The sequence below is a fragment of the Nomascus leucogenys genome, chromosome 13 (genome assembly GCF_006542625.1).
Source record: "Nomascus leucogenys isolate Asia chromosome 13, Asia_NLE_v1, whole genome shotgun sequence".
NCBI lineage: Eukaryota > Metazoa > Chordata > Mammalia > Primates > Hylobatidae > Nomascus > Nomascus leucogenys.
The window spans coordinates 27322832-27346068 of record NC_044393.1 but is presented as its reverse complement, the minus strand read 5'-3'; the positions used below and the strand labels follow the sequence as shown (position 1 = coordinate 27346068).

Genomic DNA, 23237 nt, shown 5'->3' with positions numbered 1-23237 from the left:
TCTCTTGCCTGGACTATTGTTAATAGTTTAACTGTTCTCCCTGCTTTCTCTCTCTGATTCTTCTCCAAACCATTCTCTTCATAGTGAGATGAACCCTTTTAAAAAAATTTAAACAGCTTTATTTTTATGTTTTAGATACAGGGTGTCACTGTTACTCAGGCTGGAGTGCAGGGGTGGGATCACAACTCACTGTAGCCTTGAACTGCTGTTGTTAAGTGATCTTCCTGCCACTGGGCCCAGCTCAAGGTAGATTTTTAAATCTTCCAGGTCTCAGCGTGTGTGCCACCTTCCTAGAGAGGAATTCCCTAACTCGCCTTACTAATGTAGATCCCGCCCTTATTCTCTATCACAATACCCCCACTGACTTATTTTATAGAACTTTAGTATTTGTTTGCTTACTTGTTACCCCACTAAGCTCTAGGAGGACAGTGACAATATTTTTCCTAACCATCATATCCTCTGAAACAGACACTAAAGAATTCACCATAGAAAGTCAATAAAAACTGCATGAAAGACTGCAGAATGAACCTACCTTAGGTGGGTAAGAACAGGAGGCAGCATTTCAGCTAGCTCATCCATTGTGGGGTACTGATACCTGCAATCCAGAAGGATATCTCCTGAATTAGAAAGCACTCACAATTCCCAGTTGCTAGAACAGCTGGAAAGGTACAGAAGTCTTAGATAAAAGGCTGGGCGCAGTAGCTCATACCTATAATCCCAGCACTTTGGGACGCCGAGGTGGGCAGATCACCTGAGGTTGGGGGTTCAAGACCAGCCTGACCAACACGGAGAAACCTCATCTCTACTAAAAATACAAAATTAGCTGGGCGTGGTAGCGCATGCCTGTAATCCCAGATACTTGGAAGGCTGAGGCAGGAGAATCGCTTGAGCCCGGGAGGCGGAGGTTGCAGTGAGCAGAGATCATGCCATTGCACTCCAGCCTGGGCAACAAGAGCGAAACTCTGCCTCAAAAAAAAAAAAAAAAAAAAAAAAAAAAAAAGTCTTAGATAAAAGCATTTCCTTTTACCAAAGGCTCAAAGGAGGTGATGTGGTACCTGAAAATGATTGTGGCATATTGTGTAACTCTCTACAACTGCCATGCTAAGGAGACAGTAAAAGAATCCACTGTTTCTATATCCTAACAAGCAGCCCTTGGGACCAGAGGGTGCCACATGAAAAGAACTAGTAACATGGTTCTCTCTTAGGGTATTTCCAAACCTCTAACAATCTCTTCAGTTGGAGTCCAGGCTCAGTAAACCTCCGGCAGTAAGAGTCAACTCAGAAAGTGGGTCTTGGTCTACTGCTATATTTAGGCAACTAAATGCAAAAATAAACAAAGCTTTTCTAGGTATGGGCACACAATTACAAACCCTTAGCATGAATGCTTATTTGTTTCACTTAGGCATAGAATAACATAGTTATTTTTAAAAATTTATTATTATTATTATTAATTTTTTAAGAGACATGGTCTCACTCTGTCACCCAGGCTGGAGTGCAGCAGTGAAATCATAGCTCACTGTAACCTTGAACTTCTGGGCTCAAGCTATCCTCCTGCCTCAGGCTCCTGAGTAGCTGGGACTACAGACGCATGCCACCATGCCTGGCTAATTTTTCAATTTTTTTGTAGAGATGGAGTCTCGCTATGTTGCCAGGGCTGGTCTTGAATTCCTAGCCTCAGGTGATCCTCCTACCTCAGCCTAACAAAGTGCTAGAACTACAGGTGTGAGCCACTGTGTCTGGCATGGTTATTTTATTGTATTTGAATTTGGTTCATAATATGAACCATCTGATCCTAAGATGTTCGAGCAGGCCCAGGAACAGACCCAGATCAGAATTCCTAGAAAAGTAGTAAGCATCTGACTGGGAGCGTTGGCCTGTAATCCCAACACTTTCAGAGGCTGAGGCAAGCAGATTGCTTGAGCCCAGGCTGAGGCAAACAGATTGCTTGAGCCCAGGAGTTCGAGACCAGCCTGAGCAACAGGGCAAAACCCTGTCTCTACAGAAAATAACAATAATTAGCCAGGCGTGTTGGCACACACTTGTAGTCCCAGCTAGTAGGGAGGCTGAGATGGGAGGATCACTTGAGCCCAGGAGGTTGAGGCTGCAGTGAGCCATGATCACACCACTGTACTCCAGACTGGGAAACAAAGCACTATCCTCTCTCAAGAAAAAAAAAAAAAAAGTATTACAGAATTGAAGATGGAATTGATCCTAAGATGACCACTTATATATGAGGCAGGATCTGTTCTGCATCTGACAGAGAATCAGCCTGCCTCTGCCTGAACACTTCAGGGATGGTGTGCTGTGGAACCATTTGTCCACGAAATAGAAAAAAGGAACTGGATCCAAATCTTGTTGGATATAAACTGACCACTGGCCAATTTGCATTTTAGAGTCAGATTCTGGCACCAGACTATCTGGGTTCAAATCTTAGCTCTGCCACTTATTTGTTATGTAATGTTAGCCATGTTACTTAATTTTTCTGGGCCTCAGTTTCCTTACTTATAAAATGGGAATAATAGTAAACTTATCCCATAGGGTTGTGAGGAGTAAATGAGTTAACAAATGTAAAGCAATTAAAGCAGGGTCTGGAACACGGTTTGAGTACTATTTAAATATTAGCTATTATTTGTCTGCAATTGTCTATTTCCCAGCAGTCACTGGCCAAAGGCAGCTCTGGAGATGAGTGAAAGGAGAGGGGAAGAATTAGCATTCCACAGAATGTGTGCTCACTCCTCCTAAGGTCTTCTCAATAAGCACCCCGTCCAGGGAACAAACAGGTTAGGGAGCCTATAACTCTGCCCTGCGAAACAGACGTAGGAGGAAGATGAGAGTGCCAAAGCCAATCAATCACCCCACACCTCTATCTGCCAGGACAGCCTCTCAGAATAAACAGTTACACAGATCGTCAAATTTTGATTACTAGTTTGAGAGCTAAGGATGGGGAGATGCTCCCAGGAAAGCTCAGAGGGAACTGAATTTGGGCCTAGGTAGTTGGGAGTTTTGAGGAAGGACACAAAAATGACAGTTTTTTTTTTGTTTGTTTTCTTTCTGGGGACAGGGTCTTGCTCAGTCATCCAGGCACTGCAGCCTCAATCTCCTGGGCTCAAGTGATCCTCCCACCACAGCCTCCCAAGCAGACGGGACCACAGGTGAACGCCACCATGCCTGGCTGGCTAATTTTTAAATTTTTTGTAGAGACAAGGTATTCCTATGTTATCCAGGCTGGTCTTGAACTCTGGGGCTCAAGCAATCCTCCTGCCTTGGCCTCCCAAAGTGCTGGGATTATAGGTGTGAGTCACCACGTCTGGCTAAAAAATGACAGCTTTCAAACAGATAAGGAAGGGAAAGATAAAGACAGTGAGGAGTAGATGTTCCAGACACTCATGCCTTGAGATTACAGGAAGGCAGGCACTTGCTATGGAGAGCCATTCCTGGATATGGGAAAACACACAGTTTCCCCCAAAAAACTGTACATAACAGTCCTCTCAGCCCAAGGAGAGAAAATATGAGGATGGTTGGTCAATAAGCATAACCTATAGACTGTAATAAAATCAAAGGGAAGCACACATCACTTCTCCCACTGGAGCTCAGCCAGTTGCTCTACTGAGTGCACATCTCCCAGATGGTCTTTTTGTGGCCTTACCCTGTTGGGAAAGAGGGCGCACCTTCCTGCTGGCCTGGGGCATCCACATGACAGACAGCAAAGTGCTGGGTGATCTCTTGCATATCCTCAAAGTTAAAGAATGCATTGAAACAGGATTTATCTATAAGAATAAAAATACCCATAAGTCACAGGCTCTCCATATCTCCCCAATTTTCCTCTATTCAGTCAATGCCTATTATCACCTTCTTTCCCTGCTTTTTAACCACCAGTCCACCAAAGTGAGGTGTCTGAACAATCTGTCTGATTCAAGCTGCCCTAAAGGCTGAATATAAGACATCTCATATTGAGATACATATTGAAAACAATTCTTAATTCTAAATAATGTCTGCAAAGTAAAAATTACTTTGTTAATATTTGGTGGTTTCCGATTATTGCACAAAATAATCTTACACCCATAATGCTGTCATTTCTCATGGACATTATTCCTCTATCTCACAAACAGACACAGATTATACCCCAAGAGCACAGGTAGAGTGAATGTCCTGAGCTGTTCACATTCACCACATGGGAGTTTGTCTCTTGGCAAAATTGCCAGGGTGCAGGGAGGGGCTGCTGCTTCCACTTCTACCCTCTTTGTATACCTGCTTAAATTACTTCTCATGCCAAGGCAGCTATAAAAGCTTTAACACTCAACTGTGGCCTCAAATGCAGGGCATCTATGAAAGCCAGAGCAGCGTGAAAGAAAACACATGTATGCAGACTCTGTGTGTCTATGGCTGGGGCTAGAATCTTACACTACCATCTAGAAAAGTCCACTTAAAGTCACTGGTGACAGGCTCTAGCAAGAATTCTTACTAATTTATTGAAGAGCTCACAACAAAGTTAAGTTCCAACTCTGAATTTTCTAACCTGAAACATATTAAAAAAAAAAAACAACAAAGTACAGGCTTGAAAACAAGGATTTCAGTTCTACTTTCTTAAGCAGTTCATTGTATAATCTGCAATCCTTTAGCAGACATGAAGGCGAGATGTGATTCCAGTATCCCCAAAATACATTCCCCTGCACACTTCCCAGGAACTTTATACCATTAACAAGCGTAGGAACAAGGAGGGAAAGTTACCACAGAGAGGGGAAAACCTCTGCTCCATTAGAATATTGTTGTTGTTTGGTTTTTAATATACAAAGATCAAGTATGATAAGAAGGGAAGGTATAAAATAAAATACATACGGTTGAGGCCAATGTCATGATACGTTAGTATAACTGGTCTGTTTCCTTTGGGTAAGCCTCTTATAGTGACGTGGACCACACCATGAGTTGTTTCTATGTCATGTTCCTGTAACAAGAGAATGTAAGTTCTCAGAAAAAGCAGAATGAACTTCCCAGGATGCCAAAGTTTCACAATACCTGCTTTACCACCATTTCCCACTAGCTGGGGCAGGACACATTAATAAATTACATGTGGCTGGGCATGGTGGTTCACACCTGTAATCCCAGCACTTTGGGAGGCTGAGGTGGGCGGATCACTTGAGGTCAGGACTTTGAGATCAGCCTGGCCAACAGGATGAAACCCTGTCTTTACTAAAAATAAAAAATCAGCCAGGCATGGTGGCACATGCACGTAATCCCAGCTACTCAGGAGGCTGAGGCTGGAGAATCACTTGAACCCGGGAGGCAGAGATTACAGTGAGCCAAGATCGTGCTACTGCACTCTAGCCTGGTGACAGAGCAAGACTTCGTCTCAAAAAATAAAATAAAATAAAATAAATGCATACCAGAGAGATGCTAGAGTATACATAATATTCCTACTTTCCAATTCTTCCAGAAAAATAAATAGGGAGCAAAACACACCTTGTTATCTCCAAAGCTGACTTACGAGCCCAGGGATCTGTTGAGAATACATTTGCAATTGGCTATGGAAAGGAAATCAGCAAATTGGGTAAGGAGCCAGGTAAGACTTGTGGGGAAAAAAGGAAATGGAAAATATGAAGAAGTTGCTGGGTAAAAAGTCAGAGGTTTTGGAGCTTCTGAACACATGTTCAGATAATTTATAATGAATTTCAGTAGATAATTTCACCAGACACCTATGGGTGTGTCTGCCTAGGATCTCTTCTTTCCTGGGAGCTGTCCTTCTGTGTCATCCACACGTTACAGGGGTGGGTCTTGGCTACCATGTTTGTGGAATATAAACTTACAGCCACAGCTTACTGGAGTCTGGGAGGCATCTGGCCCAGGCTGGGTCAGCACCTTTCCCTAGGTATTTGTAATTGGAACTAAGAGATTTTTTTTTTTTTTTGAGACGGAGTCTCGCTCTGTCACCCAGGCTGGAGTGCAGTGGTACGATCTCGGCTCACTGCAAGCTCCGCCTCCTGGGTTCACGCCATTCTCCTGCCTCAGCCTCCCAAGTAGCTGGGACTACAGGCACCTGCCACCACGCCCAGCTAATTTTTTGTATTTTTAGTAGAGACAGGGTTTCACTGTGTTAACCAGGATGGTCTCGATCTCCTGACCTCGTGATCCACCCACCTCTGCCTCCCAAAGTGCTGGGATTACAGATGCGAGCCACCGCGCCCGGCCTGTAATTGAAACTAAGAGATTCTAACTTCAGCTTGGCTCTCCTCTTGAAAAGAGGAATCGACTTGGGAGATTTTAGTAGGCATTTCCACTACTCTAATTTCTGGTGCTAGCTGTGTATACTTGTAAGTTCTAAGACATCCCTGGATTGCCTCTGGTTTAAGCTATATTGGGTGAGTTTGTACCCTCTACTCCTAAAAGATCTTAACCAAGCCAATAAGTTAAAGATGTAACCAGAGCAAAGCTCAGGAACTGAATAAAGCAGACAAAAGATGCACCGAGCTGCTGAGAGTAGATGCCGCACTAAGAGCGGTTGTGTGGAAAAAAAAAGAGACTACTGAAAAGTTAACTGAGATTTATTCTAGTCGTGCTCAAGTTTTACATTTCTCAAAAATAAAAAAATTACCATTCCTAGCCTAGTGAATTTCTGTTGATGAAGCCTGTATCTATCTCACAAAGTCTTACATTAGGTAAGACAAGATTAACCCTGCCAATGAGAATCCCAAAAAAGGCAAAGGGCTTCCAGTTTAATTTCCTATCTAATAATGAACCTCATCAGAGCTTTGGTTTCTTCTCTGATGTGGGCCCCAGAAGACAATCTTAAGCTAATTGGACATCAGTATATCTCAAATTACAGGCCCTAGGCTGGAGCCAATAGCCATCCCTATCAAATCAAACCATCTGTGACTCACTATTTCTGTTACTTTCTATTACTACTACCTCCTACTCACGTCTATTCAAAGCCTTGAAAAATGAGTATAAGAAATGAAGACTAGAATCAGGTACTGTGAACTGTCTATGAAATAAAGTATGGGCCAGGCACGGTGGCTCATGCCTGTAATCCCAGTACTTTGGGAGGCCGAGGCGGGCAGATCATCTGAGGTCAGGAGTTCAAGACTAGCCTGGCCAACATGGTGAACCTCTGTCTCTACAAAAATACAAAAATTAGCCAGGCATGATGGCAGGTGCCTGTAATCCCAGCTACTTGGGAGGGTGAGACAGAAGAATCACTTGAACCCGGGAGGCGGAGGTTGCAGTGAGCCGAGATTGTGACACCACTGCACTCCAGCCTGGGTGACAGAGTGAGACTCTGTCTCAAAAAAATATAATAAATAAAGCATAAGGTTCGGATAGGAGGAAGATAAAGAAATAACTTCCTATTTCTGTATTTCTCTTACAGTAATGTCAGACTTATTAAAGGATTCACTTCCCGACCCTGGTTCATTCATTAAACATCTATTTATTGAATGCCACTCTATGCCAGACCCTGGTCTGAGTTGTGGGGATAAAACAGTAAACCTGAGAAATGTGATCCCAGTCTTCACAGAGATTATGTTCTAGATAGGGAGGCACACAATAAACACAGAAACAAATCCACCCATAATAATAGCTTGTGATAGGTGCTATAAAAGAAACAAGTAGGGTGCTACGATAGAAAAGTAAGAAGACATTACCTTCACTAAAAAGACTGGAAAATGGAAATTAAATTCAATAAAATACTATTTCATACATACCAGAATGGCAAAAATGTAAAGTCAGATAATGCCAAGTGGTGGCCAGGATGCAGAGAAATAACTAAGAACCAACATATACTGTTTTTTCTGTTTTGTTTCGTTTTTGAGATGGAGTCTTACTCTATCGCCCGCCCAGGCTGGAGTGCACTGGCACGATCTCAGCTCACTGCAACCTTCACTTCCCAGGTTCAAGCAATTCTCCTGCCTCAGTCTCCCAAGTAGCTGGGACTACAGGTGTGCACCACCAAGCCCCACTAATTTTTGTATTTTTAGTAGAGATGGGGTTTCACCATGTTGTCCAGGCTGGTCTCGAACTCCTGACCTCAAGTGATCCACCTGCCTCGGCCTCCCAAAGTGCTGGGATTACAGGCGTGAGCCACCGTGCCGCACAAGAATCAACATATACTGTTGGTAAGGCATATAAACTGGAACAACTACCGGGAGAATACTTTGGTAATTTCTAGTAAAGTTAAGAGGTGTCTACCCTACAGCAATTTTACCCTACAGCAATTTTACCCTACAGCAATTTTACATATAGATATAATCTAAGGCTGGGGCCTTAGATTTCTGGTGCTAGCTGTATGTATTTGTAAATTCTGAGACATCCCTGGATTGCCTCTGGTTTAAGCTATACTGGGTGGGTTTGCACCTTATACCCCTAAAGGATCTTAACCAAGGCAGTGGTGGTGGCTCATGCCAGTAATCCCAGCACTTTGGGAGGCTGAGGTGAGAGGATCGCTTGAGCCCAGGAGTTTGAGACCAGCCCTGGCAACATAGCGAGACCACATATCTACAAAAAAAAAAAAACATTAGCCAGGTGTGATGGCATGTGCCAGTATTCCCAACGATTCGGGAGGCTGAGGCAGGAGAATGGCTTGAGCCCAGGAGGTCAAGGCTGCAGTTAGCTATGATCACAATACTCTACTCCAGCCTGGGTGACAGCAAGACCCTGTATCCAAAAAAAAAGAAAAAAAAAAAAAAATAATATATATATATATATATACACATACATATATATATTCTAAATAAACTATCAAACATGGTCATATACACAAAAGGACATGTGCAGAGATGTACGGGTGACCCTCAAACAACACAAGGGTTAGTGGTGCCAACCCACTGTATAGTCGAAAATCCACATATAACTTTTGACGCCCCTAAAACTTAACTACTAATAACCTACTATTGACCACAAGCCTTACTGATAACATAAATAGCTAACTAACACATATTTTGTATGTTATATTATATACTGCAGGGGTCCCCAACACCTGGGCCACAGACTGGTACCAGTCTGTGCCCTCTTAGGAACCGAGCCGCACAGGAGGAGGTGAGTGGCAGGTAAGAGCAAAGCTTCATCTGTCTTAAGAGCCACTCCCCATTGCACTGCCTGAGCTCTACCTCCTGTCAGATCAGCAGTGACATCAGATTCTTATAGGAGCATGAACCCTATTGTGAACTAAGCATGCAAGGGATCTAGGTTGTGTGCTCCTTATGAGAATCTAATGCCTTATGATCTAGGTTGTGTGCTCCTTATGAGAATCTAATGCCTTATGATCTATCACTGTCTCCCATTACCCCCACATGGGACCATCTAGTTGCAGGAAAACAAGCTCGGGGCTCCAACTGATTCTACATTATGGTGAGTTGCATAATTATTTCATTATATATTGCAATGTAATAATAGAAAGTGCACAATAAATGTAATGTGCTTGAATCATCCCAAAACCATCCCAAGTACGTGGAAAAATTGTCTTCCACAAAACCGATCACTGGTGCCAGAAAGGTTGAGGACCACTGACATACTGTATTCTTAGAATAAAGTAAGCTAAAGAAAAGAAAATGTTAAGAAAATCATAAGGCAGAGAAAATATATTTACTATTCATTAAGTGGAAGTGGATCATCATAAAGGTCTTCATCCTTGTTATCTTGTTGAGTAGGCTGAGGACGAGGAGGAACAGGAGGGGTTGGTCTTGCCATCTCAAGGGTGGCAAAGAAGGAAGAGGTGGAGGAGGTGAAAGGGGAGGCAGGCACACTTGATGTAACTTTACAGAAATACATGGTAATTTGTCTGACTTTTTATGCTCTCATTTTTCTAAAAATGTTTCTATACAGTACCAATCCTTCTCTTCCACTGTTTACTTTAGTTAAAGTGTGCATATCACAGAATAGTTCCTGACATAAAAGAAGTGAAAAGCAGTCTTGAATAACTGGAACCCTTCCGCCAGGCTGTCTAATGTCAATTTGTTTTCTGGCACTGCTTCTTCTACATATTCCTCATTGCCTGGCACTGGTTCAGACGCATTCATCTCCATCAAGTTGTCTTCTGCTAATTACTCTGGTGTGGTGTCTACTAGCTCTTAAATTTCTCCAAAATCCATACTTGAAATCCTTCATCCTATGACCTACCTTTTTTTGGTCATATTCATAATCTCTGTAATGATCTTTGATTGGCTCTGTTGTAAATCCTGTGAAGTCATATACAACATCTATACACAGTTGTCTTCAGCAGAAATTTATTGTTTTCAGCTTCATGGCTTTCAAGGCCTTTTATTTTTATTTTCCTTTTTTTTTTTTTTTTTTTTTTTGAGACAGGGTCTCATTCTGTCACCCAGGCTGGAGTACAGTACCGTGATCTCAACTCACTGCATTCTCCACCTCTCAGACTCAAGCGATTCTCCCACCTCAGCCTCTCAAGTAGCTGGGACCATAGATGCATGCCACCATGCTCGGCTAATTTTGTACTGTTTGTAGCATCGAGGTTTCGCCATATTGCCCAGTGTTGCGGGAGGTCAGGGACCCTGAATGGAGGGACCTGCTGAAGCCGTGACAGAAGAATATAAACTGTGAAGATTTCATGGACATTTGTTAGTTCTCCAAATTAATACTTTTATAATTTCTTATGCTGGTCTTTACTGCAATCTCTGAACATAAATTGTGAAGATTTCACGGACATTTATCACTTCCCCAATCAATACTCATAATTTCCTATGCCTGCCCTTACTTTAATCTCTTAATGCTGTCATTTTCGTAAGCTAAGGATGTATGTCGCCTCAGAACCCTGTGATGATTGCATTAACTGCACAAATTGTTTGTAAAGCATGTGTGTTTGAACAATATGAAATCTGGGCACCTTGAAAAAAGAACAGGATAACAGTGATGCTCAAGGGAACAAGGGAGATAACCATTAGGTCTGACTGCCTGGGAGCTGGGCAGGACAGAGCCATATTTCTCTTATTGACAAAAACGGGTAAGAGAAATATTGCTGAATTCTTTCTCCAGTAAGGAATATTAATAATTAACAACCCTGGGAAAAGAATGCATTCCCGGGGGCGGGTGGGCGGGCGGGCGGGGGGTGGGGGGGCAGCTCTAAAATGGCCGCTGTGGGAGTGTCTGCCTTATGCAGTTGTAGATAGGGATGAAACACGTCCTGGTCTTCTGCAGCGCCTCCAGGCTTGCTAGGATTAGGAAATTCCAGCCTGGCAAATTCTAGTCAGACCAGTTTTCTGCTCTTGAACCCTGTTAAGATGTTTATCAATGACAATGCACGCACAGTGGGACATGAAACTTCATCAGCAATTCTAGTTTCGCCCTGGCCTTGTGACCTTGCCCTACCCATTTGCCTTGTGATATTTTATTTCCCTTGAAGCATGTGATCTCTGTGACCCACACCCTATTCGTATACTCCCTCCCCTTTGAAAATCACTAATAAAAACTTGCTGGTTTTACGGCTCAGGGGGCATCATGGAACCTGCCGACATGTGATGTCTCTTGCGGACACCCAGCTTTAAAATTTCTCTCTTTTGTACTCTTTCCCTTTATTTCTCAGACCGGCCAAGACTTAGGGAAAATAGAAAAGAACCTACGTTGAAATACTAGGGACTGGTTCCCGATAGCCCAGGCTGGCCTTCAACTTTGTTTTTTTTTTGAGATGGAGTTTCACTCTTGTTGCCCAGGCTGGAATGCAATGGTGTGATCTCGGCTCACTGCAACCTCTGCCTCCCCAGTTCAAGTGATTCTCCTGCCTCAGCCTCCCAAGTAGCTGGGATTACAGGCGTGCATCCCCACACCTGGCTAATTTTGTATTTTTAATACAGATGGGGTTTCACCATGTTGGTTGGGCTGGTCTCAAACTCTGACCTCAGGTGATCCACCCACCTTGGCCTCCCAAAGTGCTGGGATTACAGGCGTGAGCCACTGTGCCTGGCTAGCCTCGAACTTCTAAGCTCAAGAAATCTGCTTGCCTTGGCCTCCCAAAGTGCTGGGATTGCAAGTGTGAGCCACTGCGCGTGGCCTCTGGCTTTTTCTTTCTTTTTTTTCTTTTTTTGAGACGGAGTCTTGCTCTGTCGCCAGGCTGGAGTGCAGTGGCACAATCTTGGCTCACTGAAATCTCCACCTCCCGGATTCAAACGATTCCCCTGCTTCAGCCTCCCAAGTAGCTGGACTACAGGCGTGCACCACCATGCCTAGCTAATTTTTTGTATTTTAGTAGAGACGGGGTTTCACCATGTTGGCCAGGATGGTCTCAATCCCCTGCCCTCGTGATCCGCCCACCTAGGCCTTCCAAAGTGCTGGGATTACAGGCGTGAGCCGCCGTGCCCGGCAGCCTCTGGCCTTTTCTATAACAACAATGGCATCTTCAATGATGTAATCCTTCCGGACTTTTATGATCCATCTATTGAGATTCTCTTCCACAGTATTGACAATCTGTTCCATAAAGTACCATGTATAATGAACCTTAAACGTCCTTATGACCCCCGATCTAGAGGCAGAATCAGAAATACCGTGTTTGAGGGCAAGTAGACCACTTAGACAGCTTCAGTATTTAACTCAATAGTGAAGTTCTGGGGTTCTGGGTGGCCAGGGGCATTGTCCATATCAAAAGAACTTTGAAAGGCAGTCTTTCACTGGCAAGTCATTTTGTAACTTCAGGGACAAAGCGTAGATGGAACCAATCCAGAAAAAGTGTTCTCACTATCTAGGCCTTCTTGCTGTATAATCAAAACACTGGCAGCTGGTGTTTTTCATTTCCCTTCAAAGCTTAGGGGTTTGCAAGTTTAAAGACAGGGCAGTCCTGATCATAAACCTGGCCGCATTTACACAAAATAGAGTTAGCCTATCCCTTCCTGCCTTAAATTCTGGTACTCATTTCTCTTGCTTACTAATATGTCCTTTGTGGCAGGTTTTTATTTCCCCCCCCAGAATAGGGCACTTTTGTCTGCATTAAAACCTGTTCAGGGCCGGGCGCAGTGGCTCACACCTGTAATCCCAGCACTTTGGGAGGCTGAGGCTGGTGGATCACCTGAGGTCAGGAGTTTGAGACCAGCCTGGCCAGTATGGCAAAACCCCATCTCTACTAAAAAATACAAAAATTAGCCAGGCATGGTGGCGGGTGCCTATAATCCCAGCTACTCAGGAGGTTGAGGCAGGAGAATCACTTGCACCCGGGAGGCGGAGGTTGCAGTGGGCCAAGACCGCGCCATCACACTCCAGCCCAGGCAACAAAAGTGAAACTCTGTCTCAAAAAAAAAAAAAAAGATTTAATATTGCATCTTTACATTTGTTTACATTTCTCTCAACCATGAATGGTGCCATGTATGATCTATAAGTGTGTGCATAAGTTTTAACTTTTTGTAATAGATTTGTGTATATTTTATGTTAGTAAATGATAAAATAGACTAATGTCTACATATAGTTTATACAGTCATGACGTACCTGACTTTTTCTGAATGTTTCCAATAGTTCTAGGTTATATAATTTGTGAGTTTTTTTCTTTTTCTTTTTTTTTTTTTTGAGACAGAGTCTTGCTCTGTCACCCAGGCTGGAATGCAGTGGCCCAGTCTCGGCTCACTGCAACTTCCACCTCCCGGGTTCAAGTGATTTTCCTGCCTTGGCCTCCTGAGTAGCTGGGACTACAGGCACACACCACCACACCTGGCTGATTTTTTGTATTTTTAGTAGAGATACGGTTTCACCATGTTGGCCAGGCTGGTCTCAAACTCCTGAACTCAGGTGATCTGGCTGCCTTGGCCTCCCAAAGTGCTGGGATTATGGGCACGAGCCATCCCGCCCCGCTGTGGGTTTTTTCAAATTGCTACGAATCTCCAAAAGCTTTCTTACTGTGTGTGGTGGCTCATGCCTGTAATCTCGGCACTTTGGGAGGCTGGGGTAGGAGGACTGCTCGAGCCCAGGAGTTTGAGACCAGCCTGGGCAAAATGGTGAGACCCTGTCTCTACAAAAAATTTTTAAAAAATAGCCAGGCCTGGTGGTGCATGCCTGTGCTCCCAGTTACTCAGAGGCTGAGGTAGGAAAATCACTTGAGCTACAGTGACCCGTGTACTTGCCACTGCACTGCAGCCTGGGTGAAAGAGCAAGACCCTTTCTTAAAAAAAAAAAAAAAATAAAAATAAATAAATAAATAAATAAATCCAATTTATGCATTGAAAAGAAAAGCCATGTATAAGTGGACCCATACAGTTCAAACCTGTGTTGTTCAAGGTTGTAAACATCACAACCTTCTCTATAATGTCAAAAAAATTGGAAACAGCCCAAATATTCATCAGTAGGGAAATTAATAAATGAATTACGATTTATTCATATAATGACATACAGATAAAAATGAACTAGAATTATTAGCATTAATACACACAGAAAATCTTCAAAAAAAATAATGTAGAAGAGCAAGATGCAAAAGGATATATATTAAAAATATACCACTTATGCCAATATTTTAAAAGCAACACTATAGATTCTGTTTATTTATATATATGTATATATACATATACATACACATATATATTTAGAGACAGGATCTCATTCTAGTGCCCAGGCTAGAGTGCAGTGATGTGATCATAGCTCACTGCAGCATAGAACTCCTGGGCTCAAGCAATCCTCTCACCTCAGCCTCCCAAGTAGCTAGGACTACAGGTGCATACTGCTACACCTGGCTAATTTTTATTTTTTAGATTTCTCGGAGAGACAGGGTCTCCATATTTGCCCAGGCTGGTCTTGAATTCCTGGCCTCAAGTGATTGTCCCAAATCGGCCACCCAAAGCGCTATTACAGGCATGAGCCAGCACAGCCAGCCTATAACTAAAGTATAAAAACTTGGAGGAGAAACAAGGTACACTAACTTTAGAACTTTGTTTCCTTCTGGGAGTGGATAAATTATTAAAGAGAACTAAAGGAGGTTTCAATATCTCTCATGTTTTGTTTCTTGAGAGATATAAAGAATAACGCGGGGGAGGCAGCAAGAAAAAGGGAGAGAAGGAGAAAGTGTCTGCCATATGGAGTGACACTACAGGCAAATCCAAGTTAAAGAGAGTGTCCAACAACTTGTCACCTTGACAATCTGGTTGCTGGAACCTGTCTTCTGTCAAACTCAAACCTTCAGTAGGGTCCTGCTTAAAGATTCCAGTTTGGCCACTGCTGAGAACTGAGGGAAACACCAGTTTATACTCTGGCTCTAAGCATAGCAGGACCTTGCCAAGGCCTGGTAACTGATGGTAACTGGTGGTGGTGGTGGGTGTGTGTGTGTGTGTGTGTGTGTGTACACACAGGAGGTGGATGGGGATGAGACAGTAACCTGCCAGGGGAGGTCAGGAGAAGGATGGTAAAAAGGGGGGTAAAAGACAATACTTTAAAAGTAGATGAGGGAGGCCGAGCACGGTGGCTCACATCTGTAAAATCCCAGCACTTTAGGAGACTGAGGGAGGCGGATCACGAGGTCAGGAATTCAAGACCAGCCTGACCAACATGGTGAAACCCGTCTCTACTAAAAATACAAAAATTAGCCAGGCGTGGAGGCACGTGCCTGTAATCCCAGCTACTCAGGAGGCTGAGGCAGGAGAATTGCTTGAACCCAGGAGGCGGAGGTTTCAGTGAGCCGAGATCACACTACTGCACTCCAGCCTGGGCGACACAGTGAGACTCAGTCTCAAAAAAAAAAAAAGAAAAGTAGATGAAGGAATAGGGCAAAGTTACTACTTTGTTGCCATTTCATAATCTGGATGATATTCAAAAGTAAAATTGGCTCCTTACAAAATTTCAACTTTTTAGGGATATCTCAGCCCTTACTACGCCATAATACGCCCTCAAGTCATGTAACAACAAAAGTATCCAAGAGTCCTAGGCCTGATCATTGCCCTATTTGGAGCAACCCCTAGTTGTCAATGTCTCAGAGTTTTTTTTTTTTTTTTTTTTTTTTTTTTTTTTTTTTTTTTGAGACAGAGTCTCGCTCTCTCGCCCAGGCTGGAGTGCAGTGGCGCAATCTCGGCTCACTGCAAGCTCCGCCTCCCGGGTTCACGCCATTCTCCTGCCTCAGCCTCCCGAATAACTGGGACTACAGGCGCCCGCCACCACGCCCGGCTAATTTTTTGTATTTTTAGTAGAGACGGGGTTTCACCGTGGTCTCGATCTCCTGACCTCGTGATCCGCCCGCCTCGGCCTCCCAAAGTGCTGGGATTACAAGCGTGAGCCACCGCGCCCGGCCACAAAGTTCTTCATTTTCAAAGTATGTGAATGTAGAATAAAAAACAAAAAGAAAGGAAGCACTCACCTCCATGGTGATTGGCATGCATATTTTTCGTGACCTTGCGAATGAACAGCTTGAAAAAAACTCCATCTGAAGATGAATGTGCAGAGACCCTGGCTAAGGAGCTGATTCAATTGTCAGGCCACTGCAGGGAGTAACGTGCTGTTGCTACCTTTTTGTCTTAGTCAATTATCATCTGTTTTACAGGCTCTTTATCCAGTTATCTCATCTCCCACCCCAGCATTCTAGAGTGTGACTACATAATGAGCCTGTGCTCAAAGAGCACAGCCTAAGGGAGCATCTGATAGGCTCTGGTCATAGATCTCTCCCATCTCTCCCAGCAGTTTCCTTGCTTTTCCTTTTCTTTCTTCTTTTTTTTGAGACAGGGGCTCGTCGTTGTCTCCCAGGCTGGAGTCCAGTGGTGTGATCATAGCTCATTGTAATCTTGAACTCCTGGGCTCAAATGATCCTCCTACCTCAGCCCCCCAAGTAGCTTGGAGCACACATGCTTGCCACCATACCCAGCTAATTTTTAATTTTTTTGCAGAGATGGGGTCTCCCTATATTGCCCAAGCTGATCTCAAACTCCTGGGCTCAAGTGATTTTCCTGCCACAGCCTCCCAAAGTGCTGGGAATATAGGCATGAGCCACCATTACCCGGCTCTCCCAGTACTTACTGATTATTTATTACCTCCAAGGCTATGCACTTCTTGAACATAATCCCTTGATTCTCCATGTTTATAAAACAACGTGAAATCATAAAGGTCCTTGACATACTTCTCTATTCTGGACTGTCTCTCCCACGTAATGAAAGCTGTAGTCTTAAACACAAGGTCTTTTTAAGGTCAGGCAGGATGGCTCAGGTCTGTAATCCTAGCACTCTGGGAAGCCAAGGTGAGCGTATCACTTGAGGCAAGGAGCTCAAGACCAGTCTGAGCAACAGAGCAAGACCCCATCTCTACAAAAAAATATATATTTTTTAATTAGCCAGGCACGGTGGCATGTGCCTGTAGTGCCAGCTACTCAGGAGGCTGAAGCGGGAAGATTGCTTCAGCCCAGGAGTTCAAGGTTACTGTGAGCTATAATCACGTCACTGCACCCCAGCCTGGGTGACAAAGTAAGACCCTGTATCTTTTAATTTTTTTTTTTGAGATGGAGTTTCGCTCTTTTTGCCCAGGCTGGAGTGCAATGGTGCGATCTCGGCCCACCACAACCACCGCCTCCTGGGTTCAAGCAATTCTCCTGCCTCAGCCTCCTGAGGAGCTGGGATTACAGGCATGCGCCACCATGCCTGGCTAATTTTGTATTTTTTAGTAGAGAAAGGGTTACTCCAAGTTGGCCAGGCTGGTTTCGAACTCCTGACCTCAGGTGATCCACCCGCCTTGGCCTCCCAAAGTGCTGGGATTACAGGCATGAGCCACTGTGCCCAGCTGAGACCCTGTATCTTTAAAAAAAAAAAAAAAAAAAAAGCCTTTTAAGAATGTAAGAGTTTAAGATATTACCATTATTTGATAACCAACTTTCACTTTTTTCTTGAGTCCTCTGACTTCAATAAATGTTGTCACCGGAATGACACAATCTGACTTGTCCCATATTTCTAAACTTAACTAAATCATGCTAAATCATGATCATTTCATGCCTGTTACTATTTCTTCCTCTTTCTGGCTAGTCTGAACTAGTTTAGTTATATTTGCATGACAATATACTCTAGGAAATGTCAACTTTTTTTTTTTTGAGACCGAGTCTTGCTCTGTGGCCCAGGCTGGAGTGCAGTGGCGTGATCTTGGCTCACTGCAAGCTCCGCCTCCTGGGTTCACGCCATTCTCCTGCCTCAGCCTCCCAAGTAGCAGGGACTACAGGTGCCTGCCACCATGCTGGCTAATTTTTTTGTATTTTTAGTAGAGATGGGGTTTCACTGTGTTAGCCAGGATGGTCTCGATCTCCTGACCTCATGATCCACCCACCTCAGCCTCCCAAAGTGCTGGGATGACAGGCGTGAGCCACCGCACCTGGCTCCAATATTTTTATTAGTATGAACTGTTATTGTTTCCAATAAGCAGGCTACTGTATGAGGCTTGGGTATAGTTTTTGTTATACAAGATTTTTTTTGTTTGTTTTTGAGACAGAGTTTCACTCTTGTCACCCAGGCTGCAGTGCAAATGCTCAATCTCAACTCACTGCACCCTCCGCCTCCCAGGTTCAAGCCATTCTCCTGTCTCAGCCTCCCAAATAGCTGGGATTACAGGCACCTGCCACCATGCCCAGTTAATTTTTTTTTTTTTTTTTTTTTTTTTTTTTTGAGATGGAGTTTCACTCTTGTTGACCAGGCTGGAGTGCAATGGTGCAATCTCGGCTCACCTCAACCTCCACCTCTCAGGTTCAAGCAATCATCCTGCCTCAGCCTCTCAAGTAGCTGGGATTACAGGCATGCACATGCCCGGCTAATTTTGTATTTTCAGTAGAGACGGGGTTTCTCCATGTTGGTCAGGCTGGTCTTGAACTCCCGACCTCAGGTGATCTGCCCACCCCAGCCTCCCAAAGTGCAGGGATTACAGGTGTGAGCCACCATGCCTGGCCTAATTTTTGTATTTTTAGTAGAGACAGGGTTTCACCATGTTGGCCAGGCTGGTCTCGAACTCCTGATCTCAGGTGATCTACCTGCAGAATTATAAGCAATCTTTATTTTTATGCTTTTCTAAGTTTTCTAAATTTGTTTCTGATTATACACAAAATAAGTGTTATTTGTCTAAAGCAATATATCATATACACACATAAACTATAGCATCTGTTTCAACGCTGTCTCTCTCTAATATACATATATGTATACTACATGTGTATATATGTATATCATATACATGTATATTAGAGAGTGTTGGGACAGATGCTATAGTTATCTGTAATATATCTATATAGTTTACATATATGTGTGTGGGTATCTATACCCACACACACATATACATATACATATATACTCAACATAGTGAGACCCTCGTCTCTAAATATATATATGTAATATCCTATCTATCTATCTATCTATCTATATGTGTGTGTGTGTGTAATATATAGAGAGAAAGACTGGGGTCTCACTATGTTGCCTAGGCTGGTCTCAAACTCCTGGGCTCAAGCAATCCGCTCGCCTCAGCCTCCCAAAGTGCTGGGACTACAGGCACATGCCATCATGCCCAGCTAATTATTTATTTTTTAAATTTTTTGTAGAGAAGGGGGTCTCCCTATGTTGCTCAGGCTGGTCTCAAACTCCTGGGCTCATGCGATTCTCCTGCATCAGCCTCCCAAAGCTCTGGGATTACAGGCATGAGCCATAGCATCCAGCCTTTCTATTTGTATCAGAACAGAACTAAAAGTTCTATTTCACAAGGCCAGAACATGTTACTATTTTAAAGCTTTACCCAAAGTATCAAGAATTTTTGCCAGACTATTTTTAAGCCTTAATATTAAAAAGTGATTCATAATTATATTTCTAAACTCAATTTCATATCTACAATTATATATAGTATGGAAAAAAAAATCTCAAATGACATATGCCAAAATATTAACACTAGTGAAATAACAGGTGATTTTTACTTATTTACTTTTTGGTGTTTTCTCATTTATTTTGCAACAAGTATGTAATCTTTTATATTCTAATTTTTTCTCTTTTTGTCCTTTTTTTCTTTGAGATGGAGTCTCACTCTGTTGCCCAGGCTGGAGTGCAGTGGCAGGCCTCAGCTCACTGCAGCCTCCGCCTTCTGGATTCAAGCAATTCTCCTGCCTCAGCCTCCTGAGTAGCTGGGATTACAGATGCAAACCACCATGCCTAGCTAATTTTTGTATTTTTAGTAGGGACGGAGTTTCACTATGTTGGCCAGGCTGGTCTCGAACTCCTGACCTCGTGAACTCCTGACCTCAGCCTCCCAAAGTGCTGGGATTACAGGCGTGAGCCACCGCACTCCACTATATTCTAATTTTCTTACTTTGGGGGAGGTGCTGAATTTGATGAAAATTAATACTTCTACACTTTGGGGCAGGAGTATACATGTACACATATACTATTTCTGGAGCTCCTCACCTTGAATTTTACTGTGACCCTCTCTCTAATGTTTTCCTTCTTGGTAAATTATATCAAATATTAACAGTAATCAAGCTCTACTGGTTCAACCTGGGATCCAAACCATAACTGGAGTTAGATCAAATTAAAAACAATCAAACTCAAACTTGACTGTCACTATTAAAAAATAATGTAACTTATTGTTTTAGAGGAAAGGAGCCATTGCCTACAGTGAATGACTGTATCAGCACTAGGCTGATTATGTTCTATATACAAAGTACCAAATAGTTATTACAAGACGTGTTTGGAACTGAGATTCAGAAATCTATAACTATACTATGAGCCTGACCCTTCCAAGGTGAGTCTCATCTGTTCTTCCAAGGAACCTCAGCTTTAAGGACAATTAATTCCTTACATTTCAGCTCTGGACATGTCCAGGTGGGAAAGAATGGGCAATGGATTCATGAAGAATGGGGTTTTTCAATCCCAACCACTCAATGGCAAGTTATAAAACTTAATTCTTAATTTCCTGACTATAAAACAGAAACAAGAAAAACCATCTTGGCCAGGTGTGGTGGCTCATGCCTGTAATCCCAGCACTTTGGAAGGCCAAGGTGGGTGAATCATTTGAGGTCAGGGGTTCGAGACCAGCCTGACCAACATGGTGAAACCCTGTCTCTACTAAAAATTTTAAAAAATTAGCCAGGCGTGGTGGTGGGCTCCTGTAATCCCAGCTACTGGGAGGCTGAGGCAGAAGAATCCCTTGAATCCAGGAGGCAGAGGTTGCAGTGAGCCTGTATCATGCCACTGCACTCCAGCCTGGGCGACTGAGCGAGACTCTTGTCTCAAAAAAAAAGAAAAGAAGAAAAAACCATCTTGTAATATTGCTCTAAGTATTGAAGATACTGTATGTTTAGTAGGTACCCTACAGTAGGTACTCAAATTATTATAACTGGTTTGCTTATAAATAGTTCTTTCTTCTGATGCTAATGCTTAGAGATTCCACTGTACTTAACATAAAATGCATATTTGAAAATAACTATTTGCTGGTGGGTATACAGGTTGGCTGAATACTGGAAGCGAGGACGTTACCAGTACCCTCCTTTACTGCTAGTACCCTCTGGGTCTACTTCATATCACTTCTGTTACTGCTATGGCATCTATCCCAAAAGAGGGAGGGTCAGGCTGCCCAGCTTATAAGGTTTCCATTTCCATGTACTTATTTCTTACTCCCATGTTTTCTTTTTCTTATTTATTTATTATTATTATTATTATTATTTTGAGACAGAGAGTCTCATGCTGTTGCTCAGGCTGAAGTGTGGTGGTGTTAGCTCACTGCAACTTCTGCCTCCCAGGTTCAAGCAATTCTCCCACACACCACCATGTCCAGCTAATTTTTGTATTTTTAGTAGAGATGGGGTTTCACCGCGTTGGCCAGGCTGCTCTCGAACTCTTGACCTCAGGTGATCTGCCCACCTCAGCCTCCCAAAGTGCTGAGATTACAGGCATGAGCCACTGTGCCTGGCCCTTAGTCCCATTTCTTTCAGGACCAGTCAACAGATAAAAGAGGTAGATGGAGAACTGCTGGTTCATTTTACTGATTTTCAAACTGGCAACAGAGGTGATGCAAAAGCAGACCAGGAAGAACAGTTTCATTTAGAAAACACTAATGAAGGGTCAGGTGCGGTGGCTCATGCCTGTAATCCCAGCACTTTGGGAGGCCGAGGCGGGTGGATCACGAGGTCAGGAGATCGAGACCATCCTAGCTAGCATGGTGAAACCCCGTCTCTACTAAAAATACAAAAAATTAGCCGGGTGCGGTGGTGGGCGCCTGTAGTCCCAGCTACATGGGAGGCTGAGGCAGGAGAATGGCGTGAACCCGGGAGGCGGAGCTTGCAGTGAGCGGAGATCGTGCCACTGCACTCCAGCCTGGGCGACAGAGCGAGACTCCGCCTCAAAAAAAAAAAAAAAAAAAAAAAAGAAAAGAAAAACTAATGAATCAAGTTGAATTTTGCATTTCCAAACATAAACCCAAGAGAAATCTGCATACTGTATTCATAACAATTTAGGGAAAGATTTCTTTTAGGGAAAGATTTTACTGTCAAGAAATCTCTCCTCCATCTGCCCCTCTCCTATCTTCTCTGCGGTAAGGTAGCAACCCTCCATTTGCCACCTATGACAAATGAAGTTTCCAATACCACGTGAGGAAAAGAGATCTTAATCACAAAGAGACAGCTCTATTCAGTAACCTACAATCATATAACAGGTACCTGGCAGGCAATTTCTGAACACAATAGCAAATCAGTTTTTTTTTTTTTTTTTTTGAGATGGAGTCTTACTCTATCACCCAGGCTGGAGTACAGTGGCATGATCTTGGCTCACTGCAACCTCTGCCTCCTGAGTTCAAGTGATTCTCCTGCCTTAGCCTCCTGAGTAGCTGGGATTACAAGCATGCACCACCACGCTTGGCTAATTTTTGTATTTTTAGTAGGATGAGGTTTCACCATGTTGGCCGGTATGGTCTCAAACTCCTGACCTCAAGTGATCTGTCTGCCTCGGCCTCTCAAAGTGCTGGAATTATAGGTATGAGCCCCCATGCCCATGGCCAACAATTGCAAATCATTTTAAGTGAACTTGATCCAATGACCAAACGAACATTAAGGACTCATTATTAGCTATAATGAGAGATCCACTTCTACAAGACCACCACCACCGGAAAGGAAACACTGCAGAGATCCTGTACAGAGCCTCCTTCTTGCTTGTACAGTCCTTACCTGACAGTCAAAGTCCTGGAAGTTTCTTGTACCATTCTGTCAACAGAAGACAGAAAACACAGTCAGTTTCCCCACATGGTTTCCCCACATGTGCAGCAAATTCAGTTCACAGTGAAAGCAGTGCATGTGCAGCCTCTTGGTTGCCATAAAACTGAAATAGTTCTCATCAGAAGGTTTCAGAGGCAGAGTG

The 23237-nt window shown here is 43.4% G+C and overlaps 1 protein-coding gene across 3 annotated transcripts in view; it reads right to left on the bottom strand.

Annotated features, from left to right (window-relative positions):
• The window catches only part of NDRG3 (NDRG family member 3), a 95233-nt gene that overhangs the window by 33177 nt on the left and 38819 nt on the right, over window positions 1–23237 (bottom strand). For 2 of the 3 annotated variants that reach the window (XM_030825908.1, XM_030825910.1), the window contains exons 3-6: window positions 23048–23083; window positions 4837–4942; window positions 3647–3767; window positions 533–595 (exon numbers count right to left, since the gene is read on the bottom strand). In XM_030825908.1, the coding sequence (XP_030681768.1) occupies window positions 533–595; window positions 3647–3767; window positions 4837–4942; window positions 23048–23083 (326 nt within the window). The remainder of the gene's footprint in view (window positions 1–532; window positions 596–3646; window positions 3768–4836; window positions 4943–23047; window positions 23084–23237) is intronic. The other variant, XM_030825909.1, reaches the window with a different exon arrangement.